General features: G+C 39.7%; 1 protein-coding gene across 1 annotated transcript in view; it reads right to left on the bottom strand.

Annotated features, from left to right (window-relative positions):
- Positions 1 to 1,892: 1,892 nt before the first annotated feature.
- Positions 1,893 to 26,680, bottom strand: part of RABL3 (RAB, member of RAS oncogene family like 3) — a 46,765-nt gene continuing 21,977 nt past the window's right edge. The window contains exons 3-8 of the mRNA XM_059687735.1: positions 21,751 to 21,880; positions 15,855 to 15,969; positions 10,857 to 11,007; positions 6,563 to 6,634; positions 2,826 to 2,864; positions 1,893 to 2,226 (exon numbers count right to left, since the gene is read on the bottom strand). Coding sequence (XP_059543718.1) covers positions 2,161 to 2,226; positions 2,826 to 2,864; positions 6,563 to 6,634; positions 10,857 to 11,007; positions 15,855 to 15,969; positions 21,751 to 21,880 — 573 coding nt within the window. The 3' untranslated portion in view covers positions 1,893 to 2,160. The remainder of the gene's footprint in view (positions 2,227 to 2,825; positions 2,865 to 6,562; positions 6,635 to 10,856; positions 11,008 to 15,854; positions 15,970 to 21,750; positions 21,881 to 26,680) is intronic.

Below are 26,680 nucleotides of genomic sequence, written 5' to 3'. Positions count from 1 at the left end.
GCCATGTGCCTGCACATCTGGTTGCCTCCACAATGAGTAAGGACATTGGCTAGACATTTAAATCACAACAGGAAAAAAGAAGTCTTTCTCTACTGATAGCAACTTGTTCCATTAGTAAGAAAATTAAAGATTTAATTACCACTTTTTAGGAAGCACTTACACTTATTATTTAAGAGCAATTTTTATGAGCAGATCTCAGGAAGTCTCAGCACAAATTGTAATGCTTCAAAGCCTTCTTTTTGAAAAACTTTGGGTAATAACTTTCATTTTGGCAAACAACCTTATTTGTTGCTACTCATACTTGCAACAATCTTAGGCTGTTAAAAGTTTTGTTTTTTCTTAGAAAACTGTAATTCAGGGTCAAGCCTGACAGTAAAAAGAAATGGAGTTGAGGAGTAATGTCAGTTTTTCAAGGTTGACCTTAAAGTCACCGGTGATGGGTTACTATTTTTTAATTAGGAAGAACATAAAGAAACTGGGATAGATTTTTTTTTTTTTAATTAAGGGAAAGAAAGAAGAAGAAGGGTAAAGAAAGAGTTATTGACTTATTTGTAAGTTGGTTTAGGTCTTTATGTATTTATTTGGTTTCTACTTCCTAACTGCAGTCTGGGTCACAACACACTTGTGCCAAATTCCACACACAGATCCTGATTTGCATAGCTGTCTTTTATGTCAAAAAAGAAATCAGGACAAAGTCTTGTGGGGGAGGATGCAAAGAAAGAATGGAGAATATTCTAGCTGATGAAAGTGCTTTAACCATCCTTTTGCAGATTCCGAAGACTGTCTTTCTAAAAGCACTCTCTAATATTCTTACTTTAGCATTCTCTTTCAGCATACCTTTGTTTCCAAGTACTTCTGAAATGTAATTAAAATGGAGTAGAAAGTGAATTTATTGTTCCCCCCTAGTTTTAAAATGAGAAGCTGAAACTCTGTATTTAATATTATTATTATAATATTTTAATATAGAGCAAAATCAGGAGTGTAGAGTCCTGCATCAGAGCCAGAGCCAGAATGCGGGAGAAAAGGTATTGAATAAGGCAGCAAATTACATTTTTTGTAAACCAGGTTTATATATTTAAGAACAACCAGGGCAGAGAGAATAAAAGAAGCAAAAAAGATGGGTAAAAAAAGTGACAAACAATTATCCATATACACAACTACCACCCCAAAATTCTGGCTTATGAAATCCAAGAATTCTGATTTATAATTCATGTAAATGTGTTGCTATGGAACTTATTTTTACTTCTCTCCATAAATACACTGTTGACACACAGAATAAGATTCTTAGTTTATAGACTATAGTTAAGAGACATTTCAGGAGTTAACTTTTCCTTTAAGAAACAAGCAAACCTGAAGAGGCTACAAATCTTTCTTACTGCCTTTGTGCAGGTCTTAGATTTCACCTCACCCATTTCCAAACAGATAACAGTGATCGTGCAGACAGCTTTACCTAAAGAGTGAAGGATTTAGTGAGCTGTCAATTTCTTGCAGAATTCTTCTTTTCTGGTACTGCTGCTCTCTATGTATTATTAATCTATTTATATTTAACTCCAGCCATTAGTCCTCCTCTTCCAGCCACTGAGCCATTTTCAAAGGAGAGGAGAGGGAACAAGGGTTGCTATTATTAGGCATCCTTGTGTGTGATGAGGGTAGAGATAATTAAATAACATGATTTTGCTTCTTTGAAAATGACAAAGATTGTTTGGGGTAGACAACTCAGGGCTGGTTAACATAACCTTTCCCCTCCAGAAGGTAAAACAATAGAGATACATTTTTGAAGTGCTTAATTAAGCCTTCAGCAAGGTGTGTGGGAAAATTACAAACCCCAAAACTCTCCGGTTCTAGGCAGGAGTAAATTTTCTCTGCAGCACTCTGTCACTGCTCATTTACTGCATCATTTTGACAACATCTCATATTTCCATAAGGCTTTTACATAATCTATAAACAGGGACAGAAAGGTGAGGAACAGAGAGAATGGGGACAAAGTTCAGACCTCCTGCACTGTCAGTTCCTTTTAGTTTTCCATTAAAGGGTGAGGGTGAAGGGTGGCATTTTAAGATGATTTCATTAAAAGGCTGAGCCATTAATAATTAACACAGCCAGAAGAATGCTGTGAAAAATTGCCACTGCTTTCTCACTCTTCCAAAGGATGCACATAATTCAGTCATAATGAAGGCTCTTCAATGTTCCTCCCCAAAACCTCTTTCGATCAGGAAAGCCTGGAATCTGTAGGCAAGAAAGATAATCACAGTAAGTCTCAAGTAGGCAGAGTTCAAATGCTAATAGCCTTTAAATTTTTTTTCTTTAAAATGTCTGTCTATTGTGCCTGAGAGAACCACCAGTCTGTGGTTTTACTCAGAAAACCACAGCAGACTAAATAATAAAAATACATTTTCCCAAAATGGAAAACATTTGCCAACAAATTGGTGACAGGGTCATCTAAATCAGAGAGGATGAAGGTGAATCTCAGAATATTCACCTATTGGACTTTACATGAATTATTTGCTTGTAATAGACTTCGGATATATATCTTTGGTGTCTCAAGCAAACGATTTTATTTTATTATGTTATAATGTAACCTTATTCCTGGAATTAATTAATTAATTAATTAATTATCTCTTGGACTCTTACTTTCCCTTAACTCTTACTTTCCCTTGATCTTATTTTCTTTTGGGTTTAACAGCAAAAAATCAGTTGCTTGTGCTTACAAAGGGACTTCCCCGACTTTTTTTTTTTTTTTTTTTAACCACTTCTGAAAATAAATTTGGAAATTACCTCTCTACAAATTTAAGAACCCATTTTATAAAGAAAAGATAGATACTGACCTGATTACTGTCTCTTAAAAAGTATCTCTTTTCTATGACCTGTGAGAAACAAAGATTTTAAGAGTTTAGTACACAGATCTGGAAAAAGTGGCTAATTATAATGGCCATTCAGGGGACTAAAAGACATATATCCAAACTAAGAGTCTTTTCAATAGCTATAGGCATCTGGTACAGTGAGTTGAATCTGGTGCTAATGAGATCAGGATTGTAGGATTATTTCCTAAGAGCCTGCCTCATTCCAGAAAGTACTAATAGATTAAAAAAATAAATGAAAAAATAAATTAAAAAAAAATGACTAAGTAATCAGAGAATGACATTTGATTCATGCAATTTTTCCCCCCATGCAATTTTTAGTATACTAGAGGCCTGGTGCATGAAAATTCATGCACTGGAGGGGGGGTCCCTCAGACCAGCCTGCCCCCTCTTACAGACCGGGAGCCCTCAGGGGAGGGAGGCGACCTGGCGATCAGGAGAAGGTGACACCCTATCACACCTCTGCTGCTGCCACTGCCGGCAGCGCAAGCCTCGGGCTGGCCCAGGGCACTGGGCAGCCGCCATCCAAGGCTTGCCTGCGCCTCGGGCCGGCCCTGGGTAGCTTGGGGGCTGAGGGGACTGGGGACTCTGGAGGCAGGTGGGCTGAGGGGACTGGGCGCTGCCATCTTGTGGCTGTGGGTGCCACCATCTTTGATGGCGTGGCAGTCAATTAGCATATTCCCTCCTTATTGGCTGTGGGTGCCACCATCTTTGTGACGGTGCAAGGGTCAATTAGCATATTCCCCCTTTATTAGATAGGATAAGAGGAAATTTGGCTCTAAGCTTCCCAGCAGTCAGTCCTAAAAGGTACCAAACAGAATTCATAAGAAAAATGCAAAGCACCTGCCTACTAATAGTACAGCTATTCCTTAAAGAGGAGTCTGTGTAATGCAATGAACCACCACATGCCCCTAGCAAAAACAGTGATAAATTCTATAGAGCCTCCATGGAGACAGATGACACAACATCAAGTGTCAAGTAGCGTCTTTTTATGGATTTAATCTACACCCGTAATTCAGCAGTTTCAGAACTGTCTGTATTTGGTCAACAGGAGAAACACTGTAAAACAGTGGGTGCATCTGCACAAATCCATCACTTCTATGATAAAGAAACCCTCAAACAGCATGCCCTAAATTGTGAGTTTAAGGAGCACCACGTTTTCCTATTATGAAACACATTTTAAAAAATAACAAATTCTGTTCTAACACTTGAGAAACTACAATGATTGTATAGGCCGTATTGTTTTCTTTAGCCAGAGCTGTTGTGATTAAGAAAATTTAATCAATAAGATACAGATTATCTGGAGATTAAGACACTGGAATCTAGAATTATGAAAATAAAAATTCCTCTGAATAAATGCTGAGCATCTTCTTCCAGGCCTGTCTTAGCTTACTCTCACTGGCCTGACAGCCAAAATAGCTGGATTTTTCTATCTTAGAGACTATGGCTGAGTCACTGTTAGCCAAAAGAGACCTGGGGTAAGGTTACATTCACTGGCCCCTGAGGTAGGAAAGCTGGTTCATGACCAATATACATCTCAAAATACTTGGTCTTAGAGAAAGCAAGAAGGGACTGATTCACTTTCCTTTCTCTGGGGCAGGACAGGAAAATCCTATCATTCTAGAGTAGGGAAGAATTACTACTGGCCAAGGGAGTCTGGAGGAGGAGTCAAATTCCCTCTTGGAAAAGAAATCTTTACATTAAATTCTTGGGGCCCTGGCCAGTGTGGTTCAGTTGGTTGGAGGGCAGTTTGGTACACCACAGGGTTGCAGGTTCAATTCCTGGTCAGGGCACATTCCTGGATTGCAGGTTTGATCCCTAGTCGAGGCGGGTACAGGAGGCAACCAACGGATGTCTCTCTCTCACACAGATGTTTCTCTCCGTCTTCCCTTCTCCCTCTAAAATCAATGGGGGAAAAATTCTCACAGATATGATGTATAGAAAACTGGGTGAAATTTAGCTGCCATATCCCTTGGTTTCTGGCAACCACCTCAGTCTGGAGGTCTGGCCAACCTCCTAATCCACATACTTTTGGTTGTGATTTAGGCAACGACTAGAGAAGTTACCTTTTTGCTTTTGCTTATAACTCCCTGTCCTCAACTTGTAATGTCCTCTTATTAAATCTTGCTCTCTTCTTAAAACTCATCAAGTTCCCTCTGATTTTTTAAGAATAAAACCTTGCCCTGGCTGGCTTGCCTCAGTGGATAGAATGTCAGCCTGTGGACTGAGGGATCCCAGGATCGATTCTGGACAAGGGCACATGCCTGGGTTGCAGGCTCGATCCCCAGTGTGGGGTGTGCAGGAGGCAGCCAATCAATGATTCTCTCTCATCATTGATGTTTCTATCTCTCTCTCACCTTCTCCTTTCCTCTCTGAAATCAATAAAGAAAAAAAAAAGCCTTGACAGACAACTTGGGTCCCATTAGTCTATATCCCATTGTTTCTCTAAGATATAACATTACATTTAATATTTCAATTCTAAAATTATTAAATTATTTAAAATTTTAAACAGTATATTGTGAGATCTTTCCATGTCAGACACAGATCTATAAGATGTTGCTCTTAGGGGATAGTATGTTGTATCAGATGGGATCAGGGATCTAAACTAATCAAAGTTCTTACATTTTAAGTTTGAAAATAATGTGAACAGAAAATGTGGTTCCTTGCAGTGCATCCCATTTAGAAACTGCTAATATTTGTACAGCACACTGGGGTAAATGGAAGAGGTTGCCAATCACCCAGCTCGAGGGGTTCTGCTGCTCAGAGAAATGAGTGGATCAATATCTCAGTACAGCTGTGCCGTATTTGCGACACACCAGTTGGAAAGTTCTGCAATGAAGCAAAAATTTCCCTGTGATCTCATTAAATAGGGAGGGTGTGGGGCTTTATCTCTGCTGACATATTGGATAAAGGGCCAAATATTAAATCCCTAAATTGCTAAAAGAAAAATGATTCATAAAGAAGATCTATGAGAAAAATGTTTCCTGGAAGATTACACTTAAAAGGAAATATAATACAGAAATTAATCTTTTTCAATAGCATACAGAAATACATCCTATTTTACTTTACTACACAATGTCAGCATTGGGCAAGCAACTTAAGCTCGGTCAATACTACGTGCAATGCAGCTGTAAGGACTTGTGAAAGAAAGACAAACAGTGCTCTAATTTACTAACATGCTGAGTCATTCTACATTTTCATTCTACAATAAGATGATGCTAGCAAGAGTCAATAACTTTAATGCAAAAGTTTATGATAGGGAAACAATAGGGAATCAAGAAGATTATCTTAAAAGTAATAGTAAGAACTATTAATAGCTGGGAGAGCAAAATGAACTCAGGGCTTTAACTAAGTAGAATCTCCTCAGTTCATTGTCTTTTGTAGGGCTTAGGGGTGAATAAGTACAAAAAGAGATAGAAATTAGGGAAACATAAGTAGTTCTAAGAAGTGGAATTAGGTATCTTATTAAAAAACCCCATTTAAATTCAGTAGCTTTCATCCTTTGCTAGAGAACACTGGTGATAGTATAAATACGTCAGCAGGCCTTGAGCAATTATACCAACAGATAAGAGAGATCAAAACAAGTATTATTCAGCCTGTGACATTCAGGATGAAGGCATAAAAGGACAAAGCATTCTATAAAAAAAGTTAAACTCTCATAATATATAAATTAAATTTAAAAATAACTTAATTGAGGCCATTACCTTATCAAAAAACCTACTGAGCTTGACAGCATTAGAAGAACCAGCAGCTAAGTACCGTGGATTTGTGCAATCCTAGAAGATAAAACATAAGACCTACGATTAAAAGCTAGAGAACATAGCTCTTGTTAGTTATCAATGTTCCTGTTGCACATTTCTATAGTAAAATATTAGGCATAATACTCTCATAAAATATTCATGTTATTTTTAAATTATGATGCACACAGCATGGAGGGAAGTGCTAGAGGAAGATAAGGACATTTTTTGTTATTTGAGCAATTTTAGAAGACACTGAACCAATATGTACATCAATTAATTCACAAAGGAAGACAGGATTACTAATATCTTACTAATACAACCAAGATACTAATCAGGTAACCCACCTACATTTACCCTGAAAAGCAGAAATAAAGCCATTAAAAAGTCAACACTTTACTTTTTAGCACTAGTTACTCACCAGTGCTCAACTAAGTTCTATGCAGTTCATACAAATAATAGGAAGCACGAAAATAAGGAATTAAGAGGAGCAAAGAACAAACATAACAGTTGCCAGGGATTTCTCACTCACTGAACACAAGGCAATACATCTCTTGGTAGGCCATAAAGGTGATAATAAATAATAGATATATTTTTTATAATAATAGACAATGTTATTATTAAATATCATTAAGCATTATTATTAACACTAGTTAGAGAAACAATAATGAACGAGATATATTACTATTAAATAGGATTTTTAAAAATGAAGCCCAGAGGAAACAAAACAATCTGGAACATTAAATCATTATAATGACTAGTAAAGACCTTAAAAGGCTTACTATCCTTTTACTGAAATTCCAGGGTTGTGTTTCCTTTGCTTGTCATTACTGACTTGCCACCTTAAGAGACAGAATATTTTGATTTCTAACTCAAATGGCACATAAGACCAAACTATGAGGATATCATGTAGGCTGCTTTACAAGAATGATATTTGTCTTTCAGGCTGTGTCCCTTGGGATATTCTGAAATTATTGGTGTTGCATTTATTGATTTGTACTCTCTAAGCCCACATGACTCCTTTCCAATAAATTTTGTAACAGTCACTTATTTTATCCATATATAACATTTCAAGGCTCACATTTTTAATTTTGGCCAGAATCTGTAATACATTTTTCAAAACCACAAAAAAAGAGACTCTAACAAATGTTTCAAAGATCACAGAATACTAGAAGCCAGCAAACTCTGAATCTGAATATCTGTCTCTACATTTCTAGACTGTGTGACATTGGTTAGGTTACTAAATCTTTAAGTGTAGTTCATTTATGAAATGGGGATAACGATACTTATCCCATAGGATTTCTGTGAAAATTAAATGAGTTAATGCATGTCTGGCACATAGCAGGTACTGAAATATTAGTTCCCTTCTCTCTTCATTCCAAGAAAATGCTATTCAGACTGAATTTTCAGACACAAGCACCTAATATAAAAGATAATTCCATATACAGATTAAATAAGCTGAAATATTATGATGCAAACTATTGTATTTGAAATAATGTTTGAATACATTTATACAGCAGTTGGGGCATATAAGAGACAAACCTTAGATGGACCTGTGTTAGATGTTTTACAAAATGGATACTAATTAAATAGTCATCAGAATGTTAAAAGGCTTCGAGGATGATTCCAAATAGAGCTGCAGTACTAAATACAAAATCTAAACCAAGTAGCAAACAAATAAATAAAACCTCCCAAAAACTTAATTCTAAGGCTGCACAATTTAAGCTTGACCAGGCTAGAGAAATTCTATAATTTCAGGATAAGAATTTTAAGGCTGAAAGAGCCATCTGTTATTGATCACGGCTGAGAGCAAAACCTGAAAATTAATAGCTCTAAATAGCTTGTCTAAGCTTGAGAAAGGAATAATAACCAGGGAAGATGCTTTAATATGACCATTTTGAAATAAATGCATAACAGAGAAAAAAATTGTACTAGAAACAATAAGCCTAACAGGATTTGAAAAAAGTAAGTAATCTTCTCCCTATCTAGAATTTAAACACTGACATTTTTCAGGTACAAGATGGTAACTCTGATTCCTTCTTTGATGTATACATACAGTAACTAAAGATGCTAGCACTAATATTGTTACACTAGTTTATTATTTGAGGCTTTATATTTACTTGCTGAGTCTTTTTGATCTCTTTTTTAAATTCTTAACCAATTTTCCTCATTTTTTAGTTCCCTGTATACTCAAGACCCCCTTGTCGCTCCTGCTGTGTCCTCAAGGCCATACACGGATAGAACGCCAAAAGTATGTTGTATGTGAACTCTGTGGAGACTGTGTGCCAAAGTATCACCATTTGAGTACCTTTACATCTTGTTAACAATTGGCCCTGACTTTGCAAATAAAGTAGGAAATCATACATTTAACCACTATAAACAGGTACTTCCCAAAACACATTGAAAAGTAATTAATGGAACAAATTAAGTATATGTAATGGTAAATTTCACTTTGGAAATAATTTTCAAAGGAAGTAACCTCAGCATTATATATTATATTATAGGCCTGGTGCACGGATTCATGCATGGGTGGGGTCTCTCAGCCTGGCCTACGCCCTCTCTCAATCCAGGACCCTTTGGGGGATGTCGGACTGGCCTGCAGGGATCTGGCCGAAACCGGCAGTCCGACATCCCGCAAGGGGTGTAGCAGTGCCGAAGGGGAAGATGGCCGGGAAGGAGCCCAGGCTGGGGCTGGGCACCTTGTGGCTGCGTAGCACTGCTGTGGAGGTGGAAGAGGCTCCCACCACCGCAGCTGCGCTCGCCAGAGGTGAGCCTGGCTTCTGGCTGAGTGGCGCTCCTGCTGTGGGAGTGTACTGACCACCAGGGGGCATCTCCTATGTTGAGCATCTGCCCCCTGGTGGTCAGTGTGCTTCATAGCAACTGGTCATTCCGGTCAACCGATCGTAATGGTCGCTTAGGCTTTTATATATATAGATTATATATTCTAAAGAGCAGGAATCTTCTGTAACCTATGGTCCAGTGCTGACCACCAGGGGCATTTACACTGAATATTCCATGGTGGCAGTTGAGAGAAATAAGGTACCTTAACTGCCAAGTAGAATGTAACAGAAGCTGATTCAATTATGAGGGTAGAGGTGGTTGAATCAAAGCAGTGTTCACAAATGTTGACTCTCAGAGTAAGGGCATTAGAATCACCTGAGTTATTTGTTAAACTAGAGCCCTGTCCTCCTGCCAGACCTTATGAATAAAAAGCTCCTGCTATGGGGCAGTTATTAAAAAATTTTCACAGGTACTGTTTGCTGGTAATATGAGTATGCAGTTAGCTTTGGGTAATTGTTAATCTAGGTGATTTCTAAGAGTTCTTTCCAAGATTCTAAATGTTAACTGTAGGAAAATTAAGTGGAAAATAGGGTTAATTGTACAGCACAGGCTATGAAGTCAGAGTGCCTGCTTTGACTGGGTAACTATGGCCTAGTTACCCCTCTCTGCTACTAGTCTTCATCTTTAAAATGGGGATAATAATAATGCCTACTTTATAGAGATGATATGAAGAGAATGCATGTGAGATAACGCATGTAAATAAGCAGAACAGTGCTTGGCACGTAAATAATAAATGGTAGCAGCTGGTATTATTAAACCACTACGACCACCACATGTCTGAATGCCAGTGCACCATATACGCTGCACAAATCCTACTTGTGAGCAATGACATATCTTTCTCTGGGCAACACCAACTGGTTTATATGAGGACTTTTCTTAGCCTTTTTAGCACCAAATTCTAATTGAGTTAAGTATCTCAGGAAGGGATTCAATCGTCCGTATACACGTAAGAGTGTATAGAAACGAATGCCTATGAAGCACTCCTGGTTTATAGGTTGTAATTTTTTCACTTGTCTAGTTGTTTGCCCTTTAAGGTAAATTCTGTAATTTAAAACACTAAGAGGCTTTTCTAAAGCAAGAATAATCAAGGTACAGTATCACAATCTTTCTTTGTCACCTTAAGTTACTTATTTTGACTTTAGGGTGATTTTTAAAAATCTTTTAAAGAAAAAGCCCATGATTTTTACATTATTCATAGAACAAAGTTTAAACATTCCAACAGATCAGCATATAAAGAGACCGAAGTGACTGCCCATCTGACAGTCTATGTTGATTCCAATTTGCACCATATTTTGGAGTATAACCAAAATAGCCTGACTTCAAGTATAAAGCTTCTTTTGGGAGAATATATGACTTGTGAAGTCTTCAGGTTCACTTTCAACTGACAGTAATACAAACATGCATTAGTGAAAATACACACCAAATTAATCTCTTCTGCATTGAAATCCTCAGCCAGGAAAGCAGTCCTAGTTAAAACTTCATGGCGCTTGGTTTCATGAATTTGATCCAGTTTAGTCCCTATTACCAGGAGTGGGATTTGGTTCTCAGCAAACTGTTCCTGATCATAATCCCTGTGATAAATAATGAAGAGGTGAATAGAATTTACCTTTCTGATGTAGATATATAATATTTAAATGCAACTAGCTTATACTATTTTACTGATCATTCACTGACTCACCTATAAACCTATTTTTCTCCTAATTTCCTCCATCTACTTATTTATTTAACAATCCATCCTCACCATCTACAGAGTTCCAACTATTTATCTAACTACTCAAAATTTGTGCCTATGAGCCCTTATAGACTACTTGAATAACTTAGTGCCCACCAGGTATACCAAGGTAGGTTGAGTTGACTTCTCCCAAAGCTCTATCTCCTAAGGCTCAGGAATTTTTCTGTATAGATGCACAGAGTGGATTCAAACCTCAGTGTAAAGAAAACCCTGGAAACTAGCATGGCACTCAAGCCTTGTGTCAGACGGGAAAATGACAAGCTTCTGGGTATCTGCAAGGATATAAATAAACTTTATACTACCATACATATTTCTGTCTATAAATTACAATGAAAAATAGATTGTTCAAGGAAAACAGGAAATAGGGATGCTAAAGGCCAGAATAAATCAACCATTAAGATGGTTTCAATACATAGAAAGGGAAGAAACAGCTAAACCACAAAATGAATAGTAAAAGGAAAGAACTGAATAACAAACAGTTGTTTGTCCTGATATGAGAACTGTGGGAGACAGAGGACAGGGAGACCAAGGACAAGCAATACAAATCCCTTAGGGTCACTGGATAACCTTGGGCTAGTTACCTCTCTTTGTTGGTACAATAACAATTGTACCAGCACTACAGTTCTTTACAATTCTTTCTTTCTATTTCTATACAAAGGATAGAGTGGTATTCCTTCTATAACTAAAAGGAACATAGAGGTAAGGCCCTGGAAAAAACCAAGATGGCGGCATAGGTAAACAGCGGAGTTTGCTGCCTCGAACAACCACTTCAAAAATATAACTAAAAGACAGAATGGACATCACCCAGAACCACAGAAAGACTGGCTGAGGGGAAATTCTTCAACTAGAAGGAAAGAGAACAGCATACTGAGACTCAGAGGAGGTGCAGTGCGGAAAATACAAAAGCGCGGAGGTGCGCACAGAGCGGGCTGGTGGCTGAGGGCGCAGTTGTCATTTTCAATCGGGAGGGAGTCTCAGATTCTGAGCTCTAGTTCTGGGGGAGTCTCTAGGGATCCAGACTCAAACGGGAGAAGCAGGACTGTCTGGCATCGGAACGTGAGGGCAGCTTTCTCTCCGAGGTTTGCAGCGGTTGCTGGGACTCTGAGAGGCAGAGCCTCTGGGGACGGGACTGAGAGCAGCCATAACTGCTCCCTCCACCCGCCCTGTTGATCCCATGCGACCCACCCGCCCCACCCAAGCCCTGCACAGAGCCATTTGCCAGATAGCCTCAGGCAAAGGCTAGATTAGCACCTCCCCAGAGGACAGAAGTTTTCCCACTGCAGACACAGCTGAGTCTCACAGCCAGTTGGCCTGGAGGTCAAATCCCCCCTACAACAATCAAGGCTTAACTACAACAAGACTGCGCACAAAGACCACTAGGGGGTGCACCAAGAAAGCATAAAAAATGCGGAGTCAAAGAAACAGGACAAAATTGTCAGTGGAGGATATTGAGTTCAGAACCACACTTTTAAGGTCTCTCAAGAACTGTCTAGAAGCCGCCCATAAACTTATTGAGATCTACAAGAAATCTAATGAGACCCTCGATGTTGTGAGAAAAAACCAACTAGAAATTAAGCATACACGGACTGAAATAAAGAATATTATACAGACTCCCAACAGCAGACCAGAGGAGCGCAAGAATCAAGGCAAAGATTTGAAATGCGAAGAAGCAAAAAACACCCAACCGGAAAAGCAAAATGAAAAAAGAATCCGAAAATACGAAGATAGTGTAAGGAGCCTCTGGGACAGCTTCAAGCGTACCAACATCAGAATTATAGGGGTGCCAGAAGATGAGAGAGAGCAAGACATTGAAAACCTATTTGAAGAAATAATGACAGAAAACTTCCCCTTCCTGGTGAAAGAAATAGACTTACAAGTCCAGGAAGCGCAGAGAACCCCAAACAAAAGGAATCCAAAGAGGACCACACCAAGACACATCATAATTAAAATGCCAAGAGCAAAAGACAAAGAGAGAATCTTAAAAGCAGCAAGAGAAAGAAACTCAGTTACCTACAAGGGAATACCCATACGACTGTCAGCTGATTTCTCAACAGAAACTTTGCAGACCAGAAGGGAGTGGCAAGAAATATTCAAAGTGATGAATGCCAAGAACCTACAACCAAGATTACTTTATCCAGCAAAGCTATCATTCAGAACTGAAGGTCAGATAAAGAGCTTCACAGATAAGGAAAAGCTAAAGGAGTTCATCACCTCCAAACTAGTATTATATGAAATGCTGAAAGGTATCCTTTAAGAAGAGGAAGAAGAAGAAAAAGGTAAAGATACAAATTATGAACAACAAATATGCATCTATCAACAAGTGAATCCAAGAATCAAGTGAATAAATAATCTGATGAACAGAATGAACTGTTGATTACAATAGAATCAGGGACATAGAAAGGGAATGGACTGACTATTCTTGGGGGGGAAAGGGGTGTGGGAGATGCGGGAAGAGACTGGACAAAAATCGTGCACCTATGGATGAGGACAGTGGGGGGGGGGTAAGGGCAGAGGGTGGGGTGGGAACTGGTTGGAGGGGAGCTATGGGGGGGAAAAAGGAGGAACAAATGTAATAATCTGAACAATAAAGATTTAATAAAATAAAAAAATAAATAAAAATAAAAGGAACATAGAGCCCAACGTTGTTGAATTAATTTAAATTCTATTCACATATTAGAAATAAAAGGTTTGAATTTTTGACATGTTATAAGCTCAATTTACAATGGTCAGCAAAATCTGGTTTCAAACACCTGATGACAGTAAATCAATATTGCACAATCCAATCAATACAAGCCAGTTGAGCATAGCTGTCTTTCTTCCTTTGATATTATTTCCCTTTCTCTTTGAATAATCTAAATTAGGGGTGTGTGTACAAAATTATTATTTTTTTTGCCTTTTACAATAATCTTGCAGAACCTCAGTTACTATTCAACCTTGCAACACAATTGTTTTGAACTATTAACTCCCATTTCATAAAAATATTACCATTCTATTTATTGCAACAAAGCCAACAATAGCTTGAGTTCAAGACCTTTGATTCTTTTTGCCAATATCATCCCTGATTTAGGAGAAATTGTCTAAAACTGAAATCTGCTTTATTAGATAATAAAGCATTGAGAGTGTCCTCTGTTAGGACTATTTTATTTTCCTATACTCGCTAAGTATGGTTCATATTCAAATTTTTGTATATAGTTCATCCAACATCATCTTTAATACACATATATCTCTGTCACTTGTAGTCTTGCATAATCTCTTGCAAATCAACACATATATTACATATGTAATATAACATGCTGCACGTGTTATACATTAGCATGTGTATTATATATGTATCATAACATACATGTTGAAATACACATATAATTTGTTCTCATATCTTTTTTTAGCTTCCATTTTTTCTCTCTTTCATTAAACCTTACATCCAATTTAACTTTGGCAAACACACACACACACACACACACACACACAAATTGCATCTTTCAGATCGCTATACTTAACTACCATTTTAGAGAAGATTTACAATTCAGAGAAACAAATTTAACAGCTCTTATCAGCAAGCAATCAACAAAATCCAGAATACAGAAAATTCTACAAGACAAACAAGCCATCTTTTTTTCTAAAAATTAACTGCTAGAGGGTAAAATAAAAAAATTAAAAAAGGAAGGGGAAGTTAAGATGAAAAGAAAGTAAATACAATGAGTGGACCTTACTTAGATACAGATTTGAATAAACCAATATTTACAAGACATTTGTGTAAATTAAAATAATATTCTATATTAAAGGGTTATTGTTAATTTTAAGTATGACAATTACATTTTGGTTATGTTCAAAAAGTTCTTAATATTTAAAGTTACACACTGAAGTACACAGATGAAATGATATCATATTTAGGATTATCACTGAAGATGTTTTGAAGTAAAACATCTGTGCTCACGGATTAGAAGAGGCAACAAATATTCTCTCTAACTTGATTTATAGGTTTATTGCAATTCCAATAAAAATCCAAGCATAATTTTTGCCAATATAGACAAGCTGGTTTCAATTTTATATGGTGAGGCAAACTAGACTAGCTAAACAATTGGAGGAATCACACCACCTAATTTTAAGACTTACTATAATGCTACAATAATCAAGACTGTAGTACTGGTGAAGGGATAGGCAAACAGGGCAATGGAATGGAATTAGGGAGTCTAGAAATAGACCCATATAAATATGGTCAACTGATTTATGGCGAAAGAGTAAAAGCAATTCAATGAAGAAAGATTAATCTTGTCAATAGATTGTGCTGTGACAACTGGACATTCATATGCAAAAGTCACCCTCAACTAAAACCTTCCACATTATAAGTAACTCAAAAAGGAGCACAGATCTAAAAGTAAACCTAAAACTATAAAACTTCTAGAAGAAACAGAGGAGAAAATCTGCATGTTCTGGACTTAAGCCAAGAGTTCTTACACATGATACCTACCCAAAGTATAAAATATAAAAGAAAAAACTGAGAAATTAGACTTTTAGAAATGCCAAACTATTGCTTTGTGAAAGTCACCGTTAGGAGAATGAAAAGGCAATGTACAGACTGGGAGAAAATATTTGCAAATCAAACATCTTACAAAGTGTTATTTTGGAGGGTGCATTCTTGTGCTTGCTATAACATTTCAAACCAATTATGAAGTAATTTGGGCTTACCCATTTGTTACCAAGACTCCGGTTGGCACCAAATCCTTGTTGAGAGCTTCTGATGACCAACGATACAAGTTTTGGGATGACTTCTTATTTGTTAAGTCATGTACTAAAATAATACCTAAAATAATCAGAGAAAATAATGTCAGTACAGGAACAATTCTTCTTCATTTCCGAATTGGCAAAGTGAGACCTATAAAATAACAAGCAATGAGCTGCTTAGTGAACCTAGCATTCGAGTAGTATGTATAATACTACGCAGACACAATTATTTTAAAATTTCTTCTACAAGTTCTTACAAATAATCTACCAAATTTCCTTTGTCAGTCTAACTTCTAAAAATTCTATAAAATGTCATTAAACTTTTAGAATGTCTTTTCTTTTTTTTTCTTCATTCAACACTTAATGTGTGCCTACTCTGTCTGGTCCTAATTGCAGAACTACCTCATTGAAAAAGAGAATAAAAAATACTTCAAGTATATAAGAAAGTATATGCATTCAAAAAGCTAACTGCACTCTGCATAGTATTGCACTCTGCACAGTATTGTCAGAGACATCATACATACACATAATACTTATTTTTCACTAAAAATATTAAATAAAATAAATTAAAACAGTATTGATTTAATTTGATACAACTGTTATTCTTTACCTGGAAAACGTTTTCCTATAGATTACGTGGGCCTTGCCTAATCAACTCAAGAGTCCAATTTTTTAGTTCTTTGAGAGATAGTTAAAAGAACAAAATAAATAATGCCATTAGAAGGGGATAAGAAGAAATAGTCAAGAGATACGAATAATATAAAATAGATGGACTTTTGAGAGATTGAGGAAAATGATGAAATGTAATGAGGCTCAGAAATACAATTAAACAGAATCAGTTAAGATCCTAGACAGAAAAGAAAAGCAGGTAATTATTCCAATAAGCTATAGATAAAAAAGGAAAAGCTTTTATGCCTAATGAAATTTAAGATATCTTGAGGTCAAAAGACTATAGGTTTTTAAACTCCCAACCTTTTGTATTACCCAGATTCTACTGTGAAGAGAGGATGTGAAACCGATGATTCCTCCATTTTCATGTCAATTTAAAAAAGAAGGGCAAAAGAGTTAGAATTATTTGGCTTCTCTAGATTTTACAGACATTTGTACAATGAAGGTGCTTGTGCATGTCATAGCTGACTTGTTCAAGCTGGCTCAGATAAATCTGTTCTCTCTCCTGGCATCTGGAATAAATAGAGATCTGACAGTTGTCCCCATATCCAACTGCATTCACTCTACCTTCCTCAATGAGGTGTTCTATTAGGCATCAAGGACACATAATTAAAGATAGATTTTTTTAAAAAAGGAATAAAGAGCTACCATTAAAAAATAGAGCTGCCTGGCTGGTGTGGCTCAGTGGTTGAGTGTCACGGTTCAATTCCCAGTCAGGGTACATTCCCGGGTTGTGGATTTGACCCCCAGTAGGGGGCATTCAGGAGGGAGCCTATCAATGATTCTCTCTGATCGCTGATGTTTCTATCTCTCTCTCCCTTCCTCTCGGAAATCAATTTAAAAATATATAAAAAAACAGCTAACATTTATTCATCACTTACATGCTACATATTGTACTTTACATGTGTTATCTAATTTGATTTTCAGAACAGTTCTATGAAGTAGGAATTACCTTTATTTTATACATGTGGAAACTGAGGCTCAGAGAGGTTGAATAACTTGCCTTAAACTCAACTAATTTGACAGTAAAAGATTGAGAAAAAACAGAATAAAGTCTTACTTTAGGGCACAGGAGTGGCAGATATTTTCTCCTCTCCCTATTTCCCAGGTATAAATATCATAAAGCTATGGGTGAGACTTTTGGTTGGGAAAGTGAAAAGATTACAAAGGTTTAGATGAGCTATTAGCTGGACTGGAAGGAGTTCATTTAAAAAAAAAAAAAGATTTCTATTTAAGGCTCTAGAGTTTTTAAAGGCATTTGAGTACTCTTTTTCCTTATTCTCCCTCTTTCATTTGGGTTGAGAGTTCCTGTTTGTATGAGCTAGGAGGGTCACTCTGGGGGTCCAGAGCAAAGAAATCAGGTTGACAGCTGATCAGAATATGTTCTAATCTTAAAAGAGAAAGAGGTAAAGACATACTTTAGAGATTTTCTTTGGGGATTACCAGCCTAGTTCATCACAGTGGGAAGAAGGTAAGCTCTTGAAGGAATAATGTTATTACTAAGAATAAAGACTATGCATTTGTGTGTGTGTGTTTTTAAGATGTTTTTCTTAATTGATTTTACAGAGCAAGGAAGGGAGAGGGAGGGAGAGAGAAACATCAATTGGCTGCCTCCCCTACTCACCCCCGCCCCCTCCTCGCCCTTACTGGGGATTGAACCTGAAGTCCAGATATATACCCTGACCAGGAATCAAACCCACAACCTTTTGGTGTATGGGATGACAATTCAATCAACTGAGCCACCCGGCCAGGGCTTAAAGGGACTTTTTTTTTTTTTTAAACTTTAAGAAACAGAAATATGTCTCAGCCTTCTCTGTAAAACAAAATATATGCAATTACTTCAGTAATATTCAAGGAAGAGACAAATCACTAATGAATAGTAGGTATAGAAAAGACAGTCAAATAAGTGGATTTAGATGGCTTTCTTCTTTAGCACTTATTAAGTTTATGACTCAATTCCATAAACTTTCTAGGTTTTAAATGGTTTTTAACTGTATTACTTATAATTTTTATCTTTACATTTATTTTGCTCTTAACTTTTTCTCAAAAAGATCTAAACAAAAGTTCAAAAGTGTTATATATCTAAACTTTTCTTTGCCAGATCAGATTGGTATCAACTTTGACAAAGTCATTTGGATGATATAAACCAAGTTTTATCACTTGATTCTAGTTCTTTTCTTTCTCTCCTTTTCTCTAAGAAGTCATCTATGACTATCTTTTTTCACTGTTTTTTTTTTCACTTATATTTATTCTATTTTATTTTTTATTTCTCAGGTTAATTATATACAGCCAGATTTTTCTTGTTGAAAATGTCATTGAGGTTTCTCACCTCATGAAAGTTAGTACACTCCAGATGAAACCTATTAACAATCTCTCTCAAACTTCTTCAGATTGCTTCAGTTCTTTCCTATTTTATACTAGCATCATGCACAACCTCATATGATGGTCCTCCATCCTGTACTATAAAGTGCTCTTTTTAAGGTCTATAGTGACTTGCAATATGACAAATCTGAAAGACATAAACCCTTTTTCATTTTATATGGTCTATCTATGGCATTTAATGGAGCTGACCACATTTTCCTTCTTGAAACTCATTGACTCTCTATTTTCTTGACACCATAATATTGTCATTTTTTACTGCCTCAAAAGACATTTCTTTCAGTTGCATTCGCTGGCTACTATGTGCTGGACCAGTGATACCCAGAGCTTGATTATATTCTGCCCCTGTTAGTCTTTTTTCTTTCTTTATTGATTGAGGTATTACATATGTGTCCTTATCCTGCCATTGCCCCTCCCAACCCTCCTGCTCGTGCCCTCACCCCTAATGTCTGTGTCCATTGGTTATGCTTATATGCATGCATACAAGCCCTTTGGTTGATCTCTTCCCCTTCCCCCCATCCTCCCCTGCATTCTCTCTGAGGTTTGATGGCCTGATTGATGCTTCTCTCTCACTGGATCTGCTTTTGTTCATCAGTTTATGTTGTTCATTATATTCCACAAATGAGTGAGATCACGTGATATTTATCTTTCTCCAACTGACTTATTTCGCTTAGCATAATGCTCTCCAGGTCCATCCATGCTGTTGCAAATGGTAGGAGTTCCTTCCTTTTTACAGCAGCGTAGTATTATATTGTGTAGATGTACCACAGGTTTCTAATCCACTCATCTGCTGGTGGGCACTTAGGCTGTTTCCAAATCTTAGCTATTGTAAATTCTGCTGCTATGAACATAGGGGTGCATATATCCTTTCTGATAGGTATTTCTGATTTCTTGGGATATAGTCCTAGAAGTGGGATCACTGGGTCAAATGGGAGTTCCATTTTTAGTTTTTTTGGGGAAACTCCTTACTGTTCTCTAACCTGGCTGTACCAGTCTGCATGCCCACCAGCAGTGCACGAGTGTTCCTTTTTCTCTGCATCCTTGCCAGCATTTGTCATTTGTTGATTTGTTGATGATAGCCATTCTGACAGGTGTGAGATGCTACCTCATTGTTATTTTGGTTTGCATCTCTTGGATTAATGACTTGAGCATGTTTTCATATGTCTCTTGGCCTTCTGTATGTCCTTTCTAGAAAAGTATCTTTTTAGGTCTGTTGCCCATATTTTGATTGGGTCGTTTATCTTCCCAATGCTGGGGTCCAACCCCAGCAGGTCCAGGGGTTCCCAAAGGTTTAGACGGAGTCGGCGAAGAAGGAATGACACGGAGACAGCATTCAGTTGATCAGCAGCCTAGCCAGGATCTCTAGCCAGGATCTCCAGCCAAGTTCTGTTCAGGATCTCCAGCGAAGTTCTGGTTAGGATCTCCAGCCAGGTTCTGTGTCCATGTTCTCTTGCTAGGTTCTCCAGCCAGGTTCTATAGCCATGTTCCCTCGCTAGGTTCTCCAGCCAGGTTCAGTCACCAGGTTCTAGTGAGGTTCTCTTGCCATGTTCTATCCAGGTTCTGTAGCCAGGTTCTGTCTCTAGGTTCTGTGGCCAGTTTCTGTCCAGGATCTTTTGCCATGTTCTCTCGCTAGGTTCTGTCTCTAGGTTTTGTGGCCAGTTTCTGTCCAGGATCTTTGGCCATGTTCTGTCTCTAGGTTCTGTGTCTAGGTTCTGGGTCTAGGTTCTGTCTATTCTTTTAATATATGCCATTATCATGTTCTTTCTTGCATGACAATATCATAGATTAATGCCACTATCTTATAACTCCTTTGTTTCATTTTTTTTTCTTTAGGTAGACTGGAACACTGTTAGACAATATTCTATGGTTTATATCCTGTATTCTATAGTTTATATCGAATGACAAGAAGCTTTTTCTCCTTTTTTTAATTTTTTATAGCATCCACAACAGCTTATGACAAGGGAAGATAAGATAGTGAAAGAGGAACATAAGGAATGAAGAAGGTATTTAGCAATTACAGTGCTTACCTAATAGTGAATGAGTATAAATGAGTATTAGCTAAGCATACACTAGGAGGGAAGAGTTGAGAAGCCAAATCTTTTGGTACATCAATCAAAGACAAGCTGAAATTATACTTCACAGTACAAGGTTTAAAAAATGCATTTAAAAAAGAGAAGAAGATAAAGAAACGCTATAGGTAAATCACAGGTGTCAGTGATTTAGTCTCTTGACGCAGAGTAGGCCCTCTATGAATCGCAACTATGACCTCTATCACATGCCTCCATCTGGAAATCTGTTCGAGGTATTTGAATCTCTATACCTGGAGGAATTTTTTGCACCCCTTAAAATACCCTTAAGCATCTCTTTATAATTAATTACATAGGACTCTCTCTAAGGGGAGATGAAAGAAAGAAAGATTTTTATTTCTGTGACATCTGGCTTAGACTGTGGGATTCCTAACAGCTCTATTGTATTTTCCCAACTGACTAGAGAAATAGCACTCCCAGGGGACAGTGTTTTGAAAGTTCCATGTTTTATGTCAAGTTCCCCAAATACAATTTTATTTCTCAACATTTAGTTTATGACAATAATATAAATAGAAACACTAAACAGAGTAAATATTTAATGTTCTGAATTACATGGTTAGAATCTAGAAACATAAATTTGAATGCGATAGGCAGATTTATATTAAGAGTTGTGAGTCATTACACCTTTCTTAAATTAAGATGAGTCCAGCATCCCACAGCACTCCATATCAGATGATCTGTACTCTTAGACCGTTAATACATGTGAGAAATAAAAAATGCTTTACCATTGATAGAGTTGTAGAATACTGCTCTTGTGCTCTTCACACTGCTGGCACTGCCCACAGAACCTCCAACATCCCATAATTCTATGTAGTAGGTCTTCTCTACTGGGGTTCCTTCTTTGTAGTCATGAACCTAAAAAATCAATCCATCAAAATACTTATTATAGCCACTTAGGAAATTGGTAAGCACTCTCATTCCAGTTTAAAGCACTGGACACTACTTATCAGCATCCTTCTGACTCTGATCATCATCTCCTCTCTTTCAAACTTCCTCCCTTTAATTCTCCAATTCAAATAATAATCTTTGACCTCACAGGACTCTATATGTACTTCATTGATCCTAACACCTTTCACAGCTCCCCTTTCCACTTCCAAATCCTCCCTTTCTAACTAAGTATAAAATCCATGATTTGTCATTTTAGTCACTCCTTTGCCCCTATTTCACATTATATTCACCTGACAAAATTCCAACACTAATTATATCCACCTTTTTTAAAAAATATTTTTTTATTGATTTTTTACAGTGAGGAAGGGAGAGGAATAGAAGTTAGAAACATCAATGAGAGAGAAACATCAATCAGCTGCCTCCTGCACACCCCCTACTAGGAATGTACCCGCAACCAAGGTACATGCCCTTGACCGGATTCGAACCTGGGACCCTTCAGTCCGCAGGCCGACGCTCTATCCACTGAGCCAAACCAGTCAGGCCTATATCCACCTTTTTCTTGATTTCCATGTCTACAACCCAGGCAGCTGAATGTGAAGCTCAGGAAAATACACATTCAACCTGATTGGATTCATTTTAACTTTGAAGCTTCCTTCAGTCAATTGCATACACTAGTTCATTTCCTATTTTTCTCTCCTAGGTAATTATTTCATACTTTCTCTTCTTTTTCAAAATTTCCAATATATCTTCCTTGTTCTCAAATACAGCTAGTAACCTTGCTTCCTGTGACAGAAACAATCAAAAGAGAACTTCAACAACCTGTTCTTCCCATATTTACCCACCTCTCTGCATTTGTGCCTGTAAAATCTATTTTCCCTCCATCTATTAGAGATAGGCTGTCTGTTTCCCTAATGACAAATACCCACCTCTTGTGCATGAGATCCCCCTCTTTCTTATCAAAGATGTACCTCCTCTCACCATCAAATTTTCCTTCTCAGTTGGATAATTCCCACCAGCATACAAATATGCCATAATTTTTCCTATCTTAGAAAAAAATTACCTTCTCTTGATTGCATGTACTTCCTTAAGCTATAATGTTGCTTCTCTGTTCCTTTAAATTAATTAATTTGTATTGTTTTGTGTTCACTACACAAAGTCAAGTATCTTTCCATCACCCTTTATCCTCCTTTACCCTCTTTTATGTCCCTCCATCCCCTTTCTCTCTTGTAATCACCATACTGTTGTTTGTGTCTATAAATTGTTGTTTCTTGCTTAATTCTCTTCATCTTTTTTACTCAGCCTCCCAACGCCCCTCCCCTCTGACAGCTGTCAGTCTGTTTTCTATATCTATAAGTCTATTTCTATTTTGCTTGCTTGTTTATTTTGTTCATTAGATTCCACATGGAAATCATATGGTATTTATCTTTCTCTGACTGGCTTATTTCACTTATAATACTCTCCATGCTGTCGCAAAAGGTTAAGATTTCCTTCTTTTTTTATGGCTGAGTAGTATTTCATTGTATAAATGTACCACAGCTTTTTTATCCACTCATCTACTGATGGACACTTGTGCAGCTTCCAAATCTTGGCTATTATAAATAACTAGGGGCCCAGTGCATGAATTCATGCACCTTGAAAGGAATTGTGGGCCACAAGGCTGTGGTGGGCATAGAAGTGTGTCTCAGCCCATCCTCCACACCCATGCCTGGCCCCTCCCGCTGTGGCCCCCAGTCCCTGTCTGCCGGCAGCCCCACTCCCGCTACCACTGCTCCCACATGCTGATGACGCTGGCCCCACTTGCACCGGCTGACAGGTGTGGCGCCAGCAGTGGATGTGAGTGGGGCCGGTGCCATCAGCGGGTGCGAGCGGCGACTTCTGCCACGATCACCTCTCAGGAGCAGGGGGAAGTGGAGAAACCCTCAGGGGCAATCACGGTCCATCAGCGGCCACTCGCACCTGCTGATGGCTCCAATTGATCAGAACCAGTACCAGGTGCTGGCAGCAGGTATGAACGGTGGCTCCAGCGCTGGCAGCAGGTGTGAGCGCCAGGCGGGACCGCAGCACGCTGGAGCAAAGAATTTTCAGTAACCACCAGAGGATTGCCCCAATGACAGCGACCAGCGCCCCACCTTGGTCTGGCGCCCCCACTCACTTGCTCCACCATCCCACCGCAGCTGACGCCCGTCATGTTCCGTGTGCACCACCTGGTGGTCAGCGCACATCACAGTGACCGGTTATTCAGTTTGGTTGTTCTGCTCTTCATAGTAGCCTTTTATTATATAAGACTAGAGGCCCGGTGCATAAAAATTTGACTCGGGGGGGGGGGTCCCTCAGCCCGGCCTGTGCCCTCTCGCAGTCTGGGACCCCTCGGGGGATGTCCACCTGCTGGCTTAGGCCCACTCCCCGGGGGATCGGGCCTAAGCTGGCAGTCAGACATCCCTCTGGCAGCCCAGGAGCCCTTGGGGGATGTCCACTTGCCAGCGGGGACCAGGTCTAAGCTGCAATTGGACATCCTTAGTGCTGCTGAGGAGGCGGGAAAGGCTCCCGCCATCACTGCTGTGCTGGCAGCTGTCAGCCTGGCTTGTGGCTGAGCAGAGCTCCCCCTGTGGGAGCGCACTGACCATCAGGGGGCAGCTCCTGCATTGAGCATCTGCCCCCTGGTGGTCAGTGTGTGTCATAGTGACCAGTCATTCTAGTCGTTCTGCTGTTAGGGTCAATTTGCATATTACCCTTTTACTATATGCCTGGTGCATGGGTGGGGGCTGGCTGGTTTGTCCTGAAGGGTGTCCCGGATCAGGGTGGGGGTCCCGCTGGGGTGCCTGGCCAGCCTGGGTGATGGGCTGAGGGCCGTTTTCAGACTGGCCACACACCCTTCAGGGTGGGGGTCCTTGCTGGAGTGCCTGGCCAGCCTGGGTGAGGAGCTGAGGGCCGTTTTCAGGCTGGCCATGGCCCCTTCAGGGTGGGGGTCCCTGCTGGGTGCCTGGCCAGCTGGGTGTGGGGCTGATGGCTGTTTGCAGGCTGATCAAGCCCCCCAGCAGGGACCCTCACCCCTTGAGGGTGTGGCCATCCTGGGTGAGGAGCTGATGGCTGTTTGCAGTCTGGCCACAGCCCCTTCAGGGTGGGGATCCCCACTGGGATGCCTGGCCAGCCTGGGTGAGGGGCTGAGGGCCATTTTCAGGCTGGCCACACCCCCTTCAGGGTGCGGGGTCCTGCTGGGGTAACTGGCCAGTCTGGGTGATTGGCTGATGGCTGTTTTCAGGCTGCCAAGCCCCTCAGCGGGGACCCTCACCCCATGAGGGTGTGGCCTGCCTGGGTGAGTGGCTGATGGCTGTTTGCAGGCTGGCCACAGCCCCTTCAGGCTGGGGGTCCCTGCTGGGGTGCCTGGCCAGCCTGGGTGAGGGGCTGATGGCTGTTTGCAGGCTGGCCACGGCCCCCAGCCACCCAAGCTCCCAGTGGAGGCTGGCTGGAAGCAGGTATCTGGGATTCATTTGTCTTCTATAATTGAAACTTTGTTGCCTTTAGCGGAGGCCACAGCCGGCCAGTGCAGGCAGGAAGCTTGGCTTCCTCCATTGCCAGGGCAACCAAGTCTCCTGCTTGGTCCAGCTCTGTGGCTGCCGGCCGCCATCTTGGTTGGATTAATTTGCATATAGTCACTCTGATTGGCTGGTGACGTGGCTTGGGCATAGCAAAGGTATGGTCAATTTGCATGTTTCTCTTTTATTCAATTAGATCATGCAATGGACATGGGGGCACATATATTCTTTTGAATTAGTGTTTTGGGTTTCTCTGTTCCTTTTTATAGTGACAGCCCCCTCAAAGGACTTTTGAGTCTATTCTCAGCTGTGTCTAATTATTAACTTTACATTCTCTTTTAAACTCATTTCTGTCAAACTTTTTGCCCCAATCACCCCACTGAATGATTCCTTATCAGGGTCACCAATGGCTTCCAAATTGCTAAATCCAATGATCAATGAACAGTTTTCATCTTACTCTACCATCTAACACAACTAGTCACTCCTCTGCCTTGCAATACTTTCTTCACTTAGCTTCCAGAATATCACACTTTCCTGTTTTTCTTCCCACCTCACTGGCTAATCTTTTGCAGTCTCCATTTGGGTTGTCCTTATCTCTTTATCCTTTAATTGTTGGAGTGTCTTAAAAGATTTTATTTTATTTATTTTTAACTAGATGCCCGGTACATGAAAATTCATGCACTGGAGAAGGGGGTCCCTCAGCTTGGCTTGCCCCCACGCACAGTCCAGGAGCCCTCAGGGGCAGGAGGAGACTCAGTGATCAGGGGAAGGGGATGCCCCCATCACGCCTCTGCTGCTGCCACTGCTGGCAGCGCAAGCCTTGGCTGGTCCTTGTTACCTGAGCCTCGGGTGGCTCTGGGCAGCCGCCATCCAAGGCTTGCCTGCGCCTTGGGCCAGCTGTGGGCGGATGGGGGACTGAGGGCGGGTCCAGTCGCACCGTGCACCTGCCACCCCCCGGCGGGGCTGAAAGGACTCAGGGACTCCAGCAGGGTTGAGGGGACTGGGTGCCGCCATCTTTGTAACAGTTAATTTGCATATTCCCTCTTTGTTAGATTGAATTTTAGAGAGAGAAGAAGGGAGAGGTAGAGAAACATTGATGTGAAGGTGAAACATCGATTGCCTGCCCCCTGCACACTCCCCCCGCCATGCTTTGAGCCTGCAACCTGAACATGTGCCCTGACCAGGAATCGAGCTGGCAACCTTTCAGTGCATGGGATGACATCCAACCAACTGA

This window comes from Myotis daubentonii, chromosome 3, assembly GCF_963259705.1.
Source record: "Myotis daubentonii chromosome 3, mMyoDau2.1, whole genome shotgun sequence".
NCBI lineage: Eukaryota > Metazoa > Chordata > Mammalia > Chiroptera > Vespertilionidae > Myotis > Myotis daubentonii.
This window is presented reverse-complemented; position numbering and strand designations above follow the sequence as displayed.